The 13,437-nt window shown below is 22.1% G+C and overlaps 3 protein-coding genes across 10 annotated transcripts; 2 read left to right on the top strand and 1 right to left on the bottom strand.

The window, feature by feature from the left end:
- Positions 1-72: 72 nt before the first annotated feature.
- Positions 73-7,245, bottom strand: LOC726601 (transferrin). 5 transcript variants are annotated; one of them, XM_001122328.5, is made up of 16 exons: positions 7,108-7,245; positions 6,294-6,422; positions 5,790-5,898; positions 5,520-5,653; positions 5,286-5,413; positions 4,548-4,692; positions 4,319-4,476; positions 3,974-4,095; positions 3,755-3,900; positions 3,418-3,664; positions 3,162-3,310; positions 2,806-2,964; positions 2,625-2,723; positions 2,373-2,491; positions 2,140-2,295; positions 73-329 (listed from the first exon to the last, which is right to left on the bottom strand). In XM_001122328.5, coding segments are annotated over exons 1-16 (2,169 nt in total). In that variant the 5' UTR covers positions 7,109-7,245; the 3' UTR covers positions 73-161. The 5 variants fall into 5 exon arrangements, 4 of the variants coding, with proteins under 4 accessions (XP_001122328.3, XP_006558347.1, XP_026301072.1 ...); XM_006558284.3 differs by having other exon boundaries at positions 2,806-2,877; XM_006558283.3 differs by lacking the exon at positions 73-329 and adding an exon at positions 1,424-1,563.
- Positions 277-1,454, top strand: LOC100578894 (isoaspartyl peptidase/L-asparaginase). Its single transcript, XM_026445291.1, has 3 exons — positions 277-604; positions 679-907; positions 980-1,454. The coding sequence occupies exons 1-3, from the start codon at positions 443-445 to the stop codon at positions 1,363-1,365; spliced, it is 777 nt and encodes a 258-aa protein (XP_026301076.1). The 5' UTR covers positions 277-442; the 3' UTR covers positions 1,366-1,454.
- On the top strand, positions 4,597-13,358 carry LOC412430 (major facilitator superfamily domain-containing protein 6). Of its 4 annotated transcripts, XM_026445290.1 has the most exons (11): positions 7,420-7,532; positions 10,806-10,975; positions 11,046-11,114; positions 11,268-11,344; positions 11,461-11,788; positions 11,878-12,068; positions 12,138-12,274; positions 12,391-12,506; positions 12,579-12,824; positions 12,945-13,091; positions 13,216-13,358. In XM_026445290.1, the coding sequence occupies exons 2-11, from the start codon at positions 10,918-10,920 to the stop codon at positions 13,284-13,286; spliced, it is 1,440 nt and encodes a 479-aa protein (XP_026301075.1). In that variant the 5' UTR covers positions 7,420-7,532; positions 10,806-10,917; the 3' UTR covers positions 13,287-13,358. The 4 variants fall into 4 exon arrangements, with proteins under 4 accessions (XP_006558342.1, XP_026301075.1, XP_016772252.1 ...); XM_006558279.3 differs by lacking the exon at positions 7,420-7,532 and adding an exon at positions 4,597-4,709 and having other exon boundaries at positions 11,046-11,344; XM_016916763.2 differs by having other exon boundaries at positions 11,046-11,344.
- Positions 13,359-13,437: the final 79 nt, after the last annotated feature.

Below are 13,437 nucleotides of genomic sequence, written 5' to 3'. Positions count from 1 at the left end.
ATAAAAAAATAATATAGTCTATAATACAATTTTTATTAATTATTATTTTTTTTTATTATAGTAAAATTTTATTTTTTTTTTATTATAGTAAAATTTTATCAAAACATGAATATATATATATATACATACAATAACAGTAGATATATTTATGCTTAAGCAATTTATAACAACAGAACAAAAAATACATATATAAAAATCATGTTATAAAGAGAACTTAAATTTTTTGCACCACTACAATAAACTCGTTTCACGATATCGTTAACAATATCGGAATAACTCGGTGCTCGTTGAATTTGATGAACTTCTAACTGTAGATGTTGTGTTCCTTCCTACAAAAAAAAACATTTGCATTTGTTTTAATTACTTCGTTTTATTTAAATCATATAATCATTGATGTACATAAATTATTGTCCCTCATAAAATTTTACGTTATATATTCATAATGTGTGATTATTGTTCGTGGATCGATCAAATCTTAACAAGAATTAGAAATGAAATAAAACCAGAGAAAAAAAAACGTCGCGTCTATGTAGATCCTGTTATAATAGTTCATGGAGGTGCAGGAAAAATTCCCCGTAATAAACGTAAACGTATACTTTGTGAGGTTTGGAAAACATTACATTTAAATCCATATTTAAATTGTTTAATTAGGAAAATAAAAATCTTTAATTCAAATAGGTTAAAAATGCAGCAATTGAAGCATATAGCGATCTTATCAACGGTCGATCAGCAGTGGATGCGGTAGAAAAAGCAATTTCTTATATGGAAAATAAATCATTATTTAATTGTGGAAAAGGAGGTTCTTTAGATATTAATAATGAAGTTGTCATGGATGCTGCTATAATGACAACAAAAGATGCTGGATGCGTAGGTGCTGTTCGTGATATAGAACACCCGATTTCTTTAGGTCTGTGTTTAAATAATATGACAAAATAATATTCATTTTAAAAAATTTATAATTGCAATATAATATATGCAGCACGAAAAGTGTTAGAAAAAACGGAACACATTTTAATTGTTGAAAAAGGAGCTCAAAAATTTGCATTGGATCACGAAATTCCAATTTTACCGCCAAGTAGTTTACGTGAAATCTCTTCATTAATTTCATTCAAATCCATAAGTGAATCATTTGAATATGAACAAGAAGAATGTGAAATAGAAGAATTGAAAAATGAAAAAAATGAAAAAAATGAAAAAAATGAAAAAAATGAAAATAATGAAAAAAAAAAATGTGATTCAAGTTGTGTTATATATCGATATGGAGAAGGCGAAGTATATCCTCATGAATTATATGATGATGATATAGATATCATAGATGAACCAATAATTTTACAAGTATGTTTTTCATGCTTTTGCTTTTCATAAAAAATTATCATATTTGTCGAATTATATTTATAAAATATCAATAAAAAAATAATATCCATAGTTTCGTTAATATATATTCTCACCAAATCATATTTTATAAAATATAATTGAAAAATGTTAATCAGATTGGTGCAGTTGGAGTAGTTGCATACGATCGTAAGAAACGACTTGCAAGTGGAACATCGACAGCGGGAGAATCTGGAAAACCAGTTGGTTCTGTAAGTTCAATCGGTACGGTAATTGGTTGTGGCATTTATACAAACGAACTTGGCTGTACTTCTGTTTCTGGTAATGATTCTAATATCTATTGCTATGCACCAGCACGTAAAATAATTAGAAAGTTATCTGAAGATATAAATATAACTACTGCAGTAAACAGTGTACTGCAGAATTTCGAAATGGAAACTGGAGATTCTCATATAGGTGCTATTGCATTAGACGCAAAAGGAGAACCTTCTATTTCTTTCAGATGTATACATTTCCCATGGGCTTTTTGTGAAAAAGGTTATGTTTATTATGGAATGATGAAAAATGAAAAATATGGGGAAAAAATAAGTATACTTGAACGACCTTTGGACTGTATGTGCTTAAGTTCTGATGAAGAGTAAAAAATATGTTTGATTTTATATTATATAATCAACACATGTTATAATATTATATGTTATATATAATCAAATTTATTTGTATAAAAATCTAGTTTTAATAATATTAATTTTATTTGATTTGGATTATATATTAATATTTTATTATTTTAAAGTTAATGTTCTTACGTACCGGAAATATAATACTTTGATTTAAATCATATATCCCATACATAGAAAACGCGGGCGTACGGCCTTTGAAGGTACTTCCGAAAAGTTTGTCCATTTCTAACAGCATGGAATAAATCTCCTCTTGTCGCAATTCTGTCATATTTTCATTTATTATCACCTAAAAATAATCCAATATCTATATTATTATCATAAAATTATAAAATACTATAAAATTTTTTTTAATATCAAATATACCATGCCCAATGGTGCCCATGTAAGTAAACATACTTCATCCGAATCTACTTCATTAAAACATAAGGTTCGATATTCGATATTATTTCGCATTTGATTACTATATTTTTTTATTAAAGTACCTAAATATCATAATTGAAATATAAAATACGAAAAAAAAATTAGTTTAAAATTTATTAACAATTTTTTTATATAAATTAATTTTTGTAAAATTAATAAATTAATGTTTTTTATTTATTTGTCCAATATATTTACCACTTTTTTCATCAATCTTCTTCAAATCAACAAAAGCTACATCGCCAATATTAGACATCATACAATCAAAGGCGCTCAAGTCTTTTCCAACTCCGTTTGCTACAAATTTTGTTGGTTTTCTTGTTTCATTGATATTAGAATCATGTCGTTTCATTGTTATCATCGTGCAATGTGTACGCACCTTGTTTAGTTAAGGAATGTAAATTATATGGCATTTGCCCATCATTGTCATTCAGACCAACAATAGAACTCTCTGTAAAGAAGTTAGAAACTGCTTCCGTATCGCAATAAAACTTTGAGTTCGAGATAATTTTCAATACAGCTACAAAAGCATTCCATCCTACAAAAAATATGTTTTACTTGTTAACTTTACTTGTTCATTACAGCCACAAAAGCATTCCATCCTACAAAAAATATGTTTTACTTGTTAACAATAACAAGTTATCTTACTTATTATTTCTAACAAATTATTTAATTTATTACAAATCACTATATCACTATTTAAGAAAATAAAAAAAAATGAAAAATTATATTTACCGATATCTCGATATCCTGTAAAACACGCTTTGGCTCCCTTCAAGTCTTTTAAACTTTTGAACCACGAATCTTGTTTCACAACTGCTGCAATTCTAATGAATTCATTGTTCCTCTTGGGTACTACTTGTGCCATTGTTTTTAAACCAATCCTATTTTAAACATTATCAACATAGCCAACATTATTTTAAACATAGTTATAGTTTTTTTCCCACAAAATATTATTTTTTTCATGAATACAATTCTCATCTTTACTCACTTTCTGGCTTGGAACAATTCTTCTGGTTTTGCAATAAATATATCTGCACGTTCAGTCTTAAGAGCTTTTAAACAGTCTGCTCTTGTTAATTCTTGAATACAGGAAATCGCTGGTTCTACACCATACACAATCGAAGCTTCTCTAAGCCATCGACATTTATTCTCTTCTAAGTTCGAAACAACACACCATTTTACTCTTCTTGATGGACGACATGGTACGCGATTGTTAGCGCCCATAAAGCGAGGAACTACGATTAAATATTACATTTTAAATAAAATCCTAAATTATTTTTTTAAATTGCAAATTATTCGTATTGTAATTAATCATTGCTAATTACATCTTACTAGAAAGTCTTCCGGCGTTTCCAAAGTATCTGTGCTCACCGGTGTTGGATGATAATTTTCCAACAATTGACGCAGCTTCCAACCGAACTTGTCTGTCTTCAAAGAAATCATTATCTTTTCCACCTTTTTTGCTACCTCTCTGATGAAATGCAAATATCACTTAAAATATACATTATTTAATCAAATTCTTCTTGTTAACATTTTCTACTAACGATCTAGCAATAATCACTGGCCATGGTTTCGTGATCCATACACATGGTTTATCAAGCTTCACAGGTCTCGTTGTACCATCCGGACAAAGATATTTGTAATCTTCCTTGTTGATTTGTTCATCCTGATTTTATAATTCATTAACAAATTATTGAAAATTCTTATATTATGTGTTTAAAATAATTAATATATTTTATTGCATACGAAAATTAATTATTTCTTGCTTCATGAAAAAATAATAGATATATATAGAAAAAATAATATTTTTAAATCTTTTATTTTTTATCACTTTTTTTTTTATTATCTCAAACTGGATTAATCTGTCATTTATAGATTAATTCTTTTACCTTAAAATGTTCCAGAGTATCATTTAATCTAACCCAGGCAACGTCACCTGCGTTATCAGTAAGGCACAATAAGGCACCTTCGCGACCGTGATACATATCACTCGAATAACAGCCCATTGGATTGTCGCATGCAGCGCAAAGATTTCTATATTTCGATTCTACAAAAAAAATTGTTATAGAGTGAACGTTGTATATTATTTTCTATTTATTTAAACTGTTAAATACCTACTTAATTTACTATCATATATGGTATCTGCGGTCCAAGGCCCAGCTATACAAGCTGCCTCAAAGAAATTTGACAAACCATTCATTCGATCTTCTAATAACGTCTTATCTGGATCGCAATTTCTCGGTATTATCCATTCTTCAAAATACTACAATTTCAATAAAGGTATGTTAATTCTATCATTTTTTTTATATTTTTCACTTTATGTGATATTATATTATATTTTATGTCTAATTGTATGCTTAAAATATATATTTAAGATAGGATTAATTATGTTATTCAACAAAAGCCTTAAATGTCTTAAGTAGATTTTGAGAATTTTGAGATATATTTTTTGAATTTATCTAATATTTAAAAATTTAATATTATAATAATAAATTTCTTTTTATTTTTATATAATGTTTATATAATGTATGTAATAATTTAATTGATAACATAGTTTTCAAAAATAAAAATAATTATAAAATATATATTATCTATAACCAATCTTGTATATATACATAGTAATATAATTATTCTTTAATAAAAGAGAAATTTGAATCGTTTTAAATTACTAAATTTAATATATGTAAATTAATTAAAATTTTTTTATCTTTTTTGATATTTTGATAAATTATTTAATCAACTTTGTTCTTAGGAATATAATTCGTTAATTACTTCAATTATCAAAAATTAATATATAAAAAATATATAATAAATAAAAAAAGATATAAAAATTAAAAAATTATTTAAAAAATTAACCGTTGAAAAAGAATTGGTCCAATCATCGGTAGTATCTAATCCAGGATGACAAAATCTTTTACCCTTAACATCCCATATATTTCTCACGTTTTTAGAGACTATAACTATCATCTCATAACGTTGTTTCTCTAATAAAAAATAAAATAATAATGGTAAAACATAAATTTTAATTCCTCAAATATTAATAATCAGTAATATAAGTTTAAATTACTATTTGATTTACTTTGTTATTACCATCTGAAAATAATCTTAATTCGTTTGTGACTAGAATGTTGTACTCATTATATGCGGAAGCTGCAACCAGATCTTCTGGTTCCAATACAGTAAAATCGGCTTTACCCATAGACAAATGTCGCAGGCAATTGAATCTGTATAATTTAATATCGTTAAAAAAAAGAAAAAAGGTTAAGATATTAAACAGAAAAAAAAGCAAAATTAATCAATACTCAAAAAACATAAAATTTATCCTTTTTCCTAATAAAATAAAAATTTTATTATACTCGCCTATCACTTCCTATAACACATTCTATCTGATTCCCTGAGATTGTCAATTGTGGGCAAAGTTCGCGAATTCCTTTTATTGTGTGAACACTCTCGACCATGCATAATTTTACTGAAATGACGATATTTTTTTTTTATGATTTTATCTTATTTTGATTACGTAAGAGGAAATTATGAATAATATATTATCAATGATAAATAATTTGCTCAATGCTCAATTTAAGTGAAAAATTATATTAAAAAATTTTTTATAATATATTATAATATCATTCTATTCTTTTATGAAAATTATCAAAATGTTATTTTACAATATTATTTGACGTTTAAAAATCCTAGATTATATTAATATCACTATAATATTACTATCAGCATTGTTACTATTATATAAGAATTTGAAAAAAAATTTTTTGTTCTTTTTTAATTTCTAATTATGATTATAAAATACTTTATAATTTAATAAAATATTAATGACAAAAAATATTATGAATATTATTAAAAATTACTTACAACTTTCAACATTGATATTTTGATGAAAAAATGCGATGAAAAAGAATAAAACAAATAATAAAATATCCATCTTCGATAATCTTCCAATCAATAGCTTCATCAAAAATAATTTAAGTTTTCGATCTTTCACTTTTTTAAAAAGAAAATTCTTTAAATCAATCAAAAACTAATACGCGATATTTTTTCACACGTTTTAACACATATTATAATTGATAACATAAACAGTAAAATACAAATATTAATTAATAATAAAAATATAAAATGTATTTAGAATCAATTTCAATCAAACTTTGTACGTAAACTAATAAAGATTTTATTTATCATCTATCTATAAATATCTGATGATTTAAAACATATTTAACAATAAAAATCGTGTTTTTTTTAGTAATATAATTTTTTCATTATATTTCTTTTTACTATATTATTTATTTTTTTCTCGTTTTTATATCGTTTTATTATTATATCGTATTATTATCATTATTATCTATTGAAAATTCAAATTTTGTTTCATATTTCAAGAATAATTTTATTTAAAATTTCATTGAAATCGATTCTAACACTTTGTAATCATCAATTCTTCTGCATCTTTTACATATCACTAAAATCCAATTAATACGATATTGAAAGGAATCAATGATTTTTCAATGATTACAAGAATAATAATTAGGTTGATAACGATTATTCATTTCTATTCACGATATAATTGAATGAATCAACGCAATATTTTTCTTTGATGAATAACGCAATGACAAATATGTAATGACATCACTTAGTTAAATTTTCAATGATTGTAAAAACAATAATTATTTTATACTTTCAACAACTGACAACACGTAACTTCACTTTTCACAAAAAACACTGAATTTTTTTTATATTCTCTCTCTTTTATATTTCTCTCATCAGAAAGTTAAATACAGATGTTCGACGGCTGAACTAGAAAACAGTAGCGGATAGACAATGCACGGTCGGTTTTAAAGGGATTGACTATGAATTACATGCAAAAGGTCAGCCAGTTTGACTACAAGAAGTAAAAGCAACTCTCTACAACTTTCCAGCAACTACTTTGGAGATGCCACAAACAACGATCGATGAATTTATTACATGGCGCCTGAAAAACGAAGAAAAAGATTTCTTTGTGTTTGATGTCTATACACTCTATGTAGATTGGATTAAATCAAAACTCTACTGATATAGTGATGTGACCAAATCTCCACTAGGGAACTGGAATTATTGAGACTGGTGGGGGTTCATGCATAATACACATATATATTATATACTTACGTGTTGGTATAGTAGATGACGTTAACATTTATTATCCGGAACGAATTTAACAAACATTTTACAGAAATAAATAAATATTATATGATAAATTTATAAAAATTTATTATTACATTTTGTGTATTCTTTGTAAAATAAAATTTCATTGTGAAAGAAGAGACACAAGCAAATATTCTCGTATTTATGTATATTTCTTTTATGTATGTATATTTTCCACATATTTTCTTAATAATTCTCTAATTTTCATAATATGAATACAAAAATTAAATTTGTTATAAAAATTTTTTAATTTTTTTATGATAAATAAAGAAATTACATAAGATAATTTTTATTGTTTCTTTAATTTTAATTTGTTTTTTTAATAGATGTATATTTTTATTAAGAAATTTCCATTAAGTATTTTAAAAAAAATTGATATATATATACATTTTACATACATATTGTTATAATCAAAATAAGTAATTAATTTAATTAATCATATAATATATAGACTTATTCGATTTATTAAGATTTTATATTATATTTATATTATATTTATATTATATATTCGATTTATTTTATTTTATTTAAAATCTTAATTAATATCATTTTACTAAATAGTAACAAATAATATTATTTTAAAGAAAAAGATATTAGAAACAATATATATATATATAATGTACATAAAATATAAATTATATTTCTATTTAATCGAATTAAATCTATTCTTTGCAATATTTCATGTACTATATATTATTTGTTATATATTTTTAATCAAATTTATTATTAATCAATTCATTTTAATCAATTCAACCATATCATTAACAATATATTTAAACTAATTTAAAATTTTCTATCAAATACATACAATATTAGTAGCTCGAAAAGAAAGAATAATTCATTTTGACAATTTGTTTGCATTTCTCTTCGAAAAGAAAAATTATATTACAATTTCTATTGAATTACTTTATTATGTTGTTAAAAATATCAGAAACAATTGTAAACAAATTATTATGATCAATATATAATATCTTTTCTCTTAAAACAAATACATGTTTATTCGAATTTTTATGGAATATTATTCAAAATTTGCAAAAATATAAAATATTTTATATTTTTTAAAAAATATTAAAAAATTTAAATTGAGCTATTTATTAATACTGAACTATTTAAGTAGATGAAAAAAAATTGTAAAGTAATTCAAATAATTAATTATTCGATTTAACAAAAAAATTACATTTTATTTAAAAATATAATATTCTCCATATTTCTCTTAAAAATATATATATATATTTAAAAAAAAAATATTTGTAAAAATATAAATTTAAAAATGATCTGTTATATATTTTTGATAAAATGAGTTCTATTCAAGTAAGATAACTAATCGGTATTGATAGAGGTTCTACAATGTATATAATTATCTAATAATGTGCAAGATAATTGAAACTTTAATTATTATTTATTTACGACGTAGTATTTTTCTTCTTTCTAAAATACTTTCAGAACTTAATCAATTTATTATTAATACTTAAAAAAACAAAACAGTTTCATTTTAAGTCTTAAGTTATCTTTCATTAAATTTAAGATTTTATATATATATATATATATATATATATATATATATATATATATATATATAGTAAAATATATATATAGTACAAATATATATATATATATATAATATATATTTTATATATATTGATTATATTAGATTGAAATAGTTACCATAGTTCTATTCTAAAATAAAAATTTATTCGTTTAATTATGTCTAGAAATTGAAAATCTCATTTTTTATTTATAATTTATATAAACTTATATAAATAATCGCATAAATATTACGAATACACATATAGACAAAATTTAATGATATATAAAAAATTTTTTGCAAATAATTCGAAAACTAAAATCATTAAAAGAAAAAGTTGTTCAAAATGATAGTCTTTACGATATATTTTAAAATCATTAAAATCTATGAGAAAGAAACATTAATAAATTTTTTGTTTATAAATATTATAAATTATAACTTAATATTTTACAAATATATGAGATACATAGCCTTGAGATACATAGCAATTTATATAAAATATTTATAGTATTTGATAAAGTAGAATAATTTTCTCAAAATAGTTTTATTAATTATGTAATTAAATGTAGTATTGTTAATTACTTTATAATGATAAAATCATGTTAAAATATACATAATATATATATATATATATATATATATATATATATATATATATATATGTATACAATTTATTATATATTAAATGTATATATTTATTATATATTATATATATTTATATTTATTATATTATATTATTATAATATATTTATTATATATTAAATACCAATATTGCTGAAAATAACATACATTTATGTCGATAAAATAAAAAAAGATAATTTATTTCTTATTTTTTCTTTTTTATTTATAGACATTTATATTTATCACATTAATTACTAGTGACATAAAGCAACCTCAATTTCTGATAATAGATATTAAGTACATTAAAATAGCAAACAATATATATATGTATATATTATGATTGGTAACATTTCGAATTAAGAATTAAATAGCATACGTAAGAAGATTATCTTGTATCTCGAAATATTACCACTACATAACTGGAGCGCTAGTATAGCTATGTGCATGTGAAGTATCAAATACTTGTAATTTATTTTTAAAATCACTATGATTTTCAAAAAATTGACAGTTCATTTTGTTTCTACAATATGAACAATATAAAAATCATGAAACATAAACAAATATTGTTATTAAGTTTATATAGTATTAATTTTATTATAATATATTTATTTGTAAATAATAATCTTTTTTATTATAAAAAAAACAACTTATATTAATTTTAAAATGAATATAAACTATGAATATAAATAGAATCTAAAAATGGTATTTATTACGTCGTTATTTATTTAAAATAAACAAAAAATCATTTAAAAAACGAATTTTATTTAAAATATTAGAATTATTTTGTTACATTTTTATTTAAAATTTCAAAATTTGAACAATTTTGGAAAAATATATGTTATAAAATATAATATTATATATTTTTTATTCAAATTTAATATTATATTTTTAAACTATATCTATGTATGATAACATATCTGTTTTCTTCCTCTATCATATTATCTTAATAAATTTATATTTATTAATACACAATATTTTTATTAATACATTTATTATTTTCAGATAATAAATTGTTTTTAATTAATTATATTAATATATTTTAATTGCAGGAAACAGTGTTGAATTTAAGTACATTGTTTTGTCTAAATTTAAATATTTAAAAAAATTTTTTCTTAATATCTCTTTATTACTATTATAATTATAAAAATAAAATTATAAAGAATGAAGTTAAATTATATACAATTGCCTATTAAGGCACATTACTTCTTTTTTATGGCTGGTAAGTATTAATAATTAAGTTTAAATATATATTTTTTATTGTATTATTCTCATATTATTTTTAATTATAGCAATGGGTCCAATTCTTCCATTTTTACCAGTATATGGCAAACAACTTGGTATTTCTGCATTAATTATGGGTAGCATTACAGCTATTTTACCAATTTTATTTTTAATTGCTAAACCAACTTTTGGCTTTCTTGTGGATTATTTTTATTCTTGGAGAAAAACAATTTTTATTATATTATTAACAGCAACAAGTAGTTGTTATATTTGTATGTACTTTTTATCAGTGCTTCCAGGTCCAATTTTTCCAGATCATAGTATTAATAATGTATCCTGTGATTTATTATCATATTGTACACCACAAGTAATTTTTTATTTTAATTACAAAAAATTATATAATTAAAATATTATTATATAATTATATAATTAAATTATTTATACAAATTAAAAATTAAACATTTTTTAACTTTTTTATTTTAGGATATTTCTAAGCCATATTTATGTATGGGAGTAAAGAATGCTATGTGCCATTGGACTTGTACAAATAAAAATTTCTCTCTATTAATACAATTTCAAGCAATTAATGAGGAAATAAATTTTAACTCAAATTCCACATGTTTAATTGATAAAAATAGTTCATATTGTTCCGAAAATAATAATTGCAATGTTACCTGTGATAAATTTGAAGATAGTTATTGTTTATATACATCTATAACTTTTTGGAGTTTTGTTTTATTAATGTCTCTTGGTAATATTGGTTTCAATGTAAGCAATTGTATGAGTGATGCAATTTGTTTTGATATATTAGGTATTATGTAATTTTATCTTTTTTTATTTAAAATTATTAATAATAAATATAAATAATTTAGTCTTAGTTTATTGTTATTCATTTTCCAGGTGAAAATGGTCAAATGGGATATGGTAGACAACGTGTTTGGGGAACTATAGGTTTTGGAATTTCAGCTTTTTTAGCTGGTTATGCAGTAGATTATTGGTCTAAAGGAGAAATTATTAAAACATATACACCTGCATTTTTACTTATTCTTATATTTACAACTATTGACTTATTTTGTTGTAAAAAATTGGATGTAAGTATTTATTATAACATTTAAAATAATATTTAGTTATAAATAATTTATTAAAAATAATTTTTACAGCTACCATTAATGACAGCGTCCACAAATATATTGAAAGATGTTATAAAACTTTTAAAATTGAAATCTATAATTATATTTCTTTGTTTTGCAACAATTGCTGGCATTCTTGATAGCTTTATAATTTATTTCTTATTTTGGTAAATTTTTATTTTAATAATAAAATAACCTTTGTTTAAATAATTAAAATTTTTCAAAATATACGATAAATAAAAGAGCATGAAAGAGTCATACAAAAATAATATGTTTCAAATAGGTATTTGGAAGACCTTGCTATGACAACTAATTGCATGAGTAAAATTAAATTAATAGAAGGTTTAATTGTAGCCGCAGAAACTCTAGGTGGTGAAGTAATATTTTTTTCTTTCTCTGGTAAGTTATTTATTTATATAATTAAATTTTATATTTTATGTAATTTCGATATTTATTCATATTTTTTTATAGGCAAAATCCTAAAGAAATTAGGATTTGGATATACTTTTACATTTTGTTTTATATGTTATGCCTTACGACTTGGATTAATTTCACTAGCATCAAATCCATGGTGGGTAATACCAATAGAATTATTTATGCAAGGACCTACTTATGCACTTTGTTATACAACAATAGTTGCCTATGCAAGCAAAATTGCTCCACCTGGTACATCAGCTACAATTCAAGGAATTGTAGCTGGTATGGATGATGGTTTTGGTAACTAAAATTTATAATTAATTGGTTTTTAAGCAAATATTTTTTTATTAGTACTTTTTTAGATATTATAGATAATATATTTATATATTAAATATTATAAAAATATTAATATTATTTTAGGTTTTGCAATTGGAAGTCTAATAGGTGGAATATTATACAAGTTATTTGGAGGAGTAACAACATTACGAATATTTTCATCAATTGCTGCTATAACAGCATTCATATACTTTATTTTGTACCTAAAATATTTAAAAGATATGATACCAGGTAATAAACTTATTAATTTATAATTCTATTAAATTATCTAAAATTTTTAAACATTTTATTTTTTATATTATAATTGATTTATATTATTATTATTATGATATTAAAAAAATATCATTTATTATAGATACAAAGAATAATATAGAATGGAAAACGCCTGAAGAAGCAGGAAAAAAATGTACAATTGCAGAGAGCTAATTTTACAAATATAAATTAGACATATTTTTAATGCAAATGAATATTGTTGTTAATAATTATTATAATATATAATTTTATCAATATTTTTATCAATTTTAAATATATTATAAATATATAAATAATATAATTAAATAAAAATATAAATAAAATT

This window comes from Apis mellifera, linkage group LG15 (genome assembly GCF_003254395.2).
Source record: "Apis mellifera strain DH4 linkage group LG15, Amel_HAv3.1, whole genome shotgun sequence".
Classification (NCBI taxonomy): domain Eukaryota; kingdom Metazoa; phylum Arthropoda; class Insecta; order Hymenoptera; family Apidae; genus Apis; species Apis mellifera.
This window is presented reverse-complemented; position numbering and strand designations above follow the sequence as displayed.

Excerpts from the sequence above, each read along its gene's own strand:
- LOC100578894 (XM_026445291.1), top strand. The coding sequence starts at position 443 with ATGTGTGATTATTGTTCGTGGATCGATCAAATCTTAACAAGAATTAGA. Across the intron at positions 605-678 it reads GTAAACGTATACTTTGTGAG|GTTAAAAATGCAGCAATTGA; the intron begins GTTTGGAAAACA and ends TAATTCAAATAG. Across the intron at positions 908-979 it reads AGAACACCCGATTTCTTTAG|CACGAAAAGTGTTAGAAAAA; the intron begins GTCTGTGTTTAA and ends TAATATATGCAG.
- LOC726601 (XM_001122328.5), bottom strand. Across the intron at positions 4,693-5,285 it reads GGACCAATTCTTTTTCAACG|TATTTTGAAGAATGGATAAT; the intron begins GTTAATTTTTTA and ends TTGAAATTGTAG. Across the intron at positions 330-2,139 it reads ATCAAAGTATTATATTTCCG|GAAGGAACACAACATCTACA; the intron begins GTACGTAAGAAC and ends TTTTTTTTGTAG.
- LOC412430 (XM_006558279.3), top strand. The coding sequence starts at position 10,918 with ATGAAGTTAAATTATATACAATTGCCTATTAAGGCACATTACTTCTTT. Across the intron at positions 11,345-11,460 it reads TATCATATTGTACACCACAA|GATATTTCTAAGCCATATTT; the intron begins GTAATTTTTTAT and ends TTTTTATTTTAG. Across the intron at positions 12,825-12,944 it reads TGGTATGGATGATGGTTTTG|GTTTTGCAATTGGAAGTCTA; the intron begins GTAACTAAAATT and ends ATATTATTTTAG.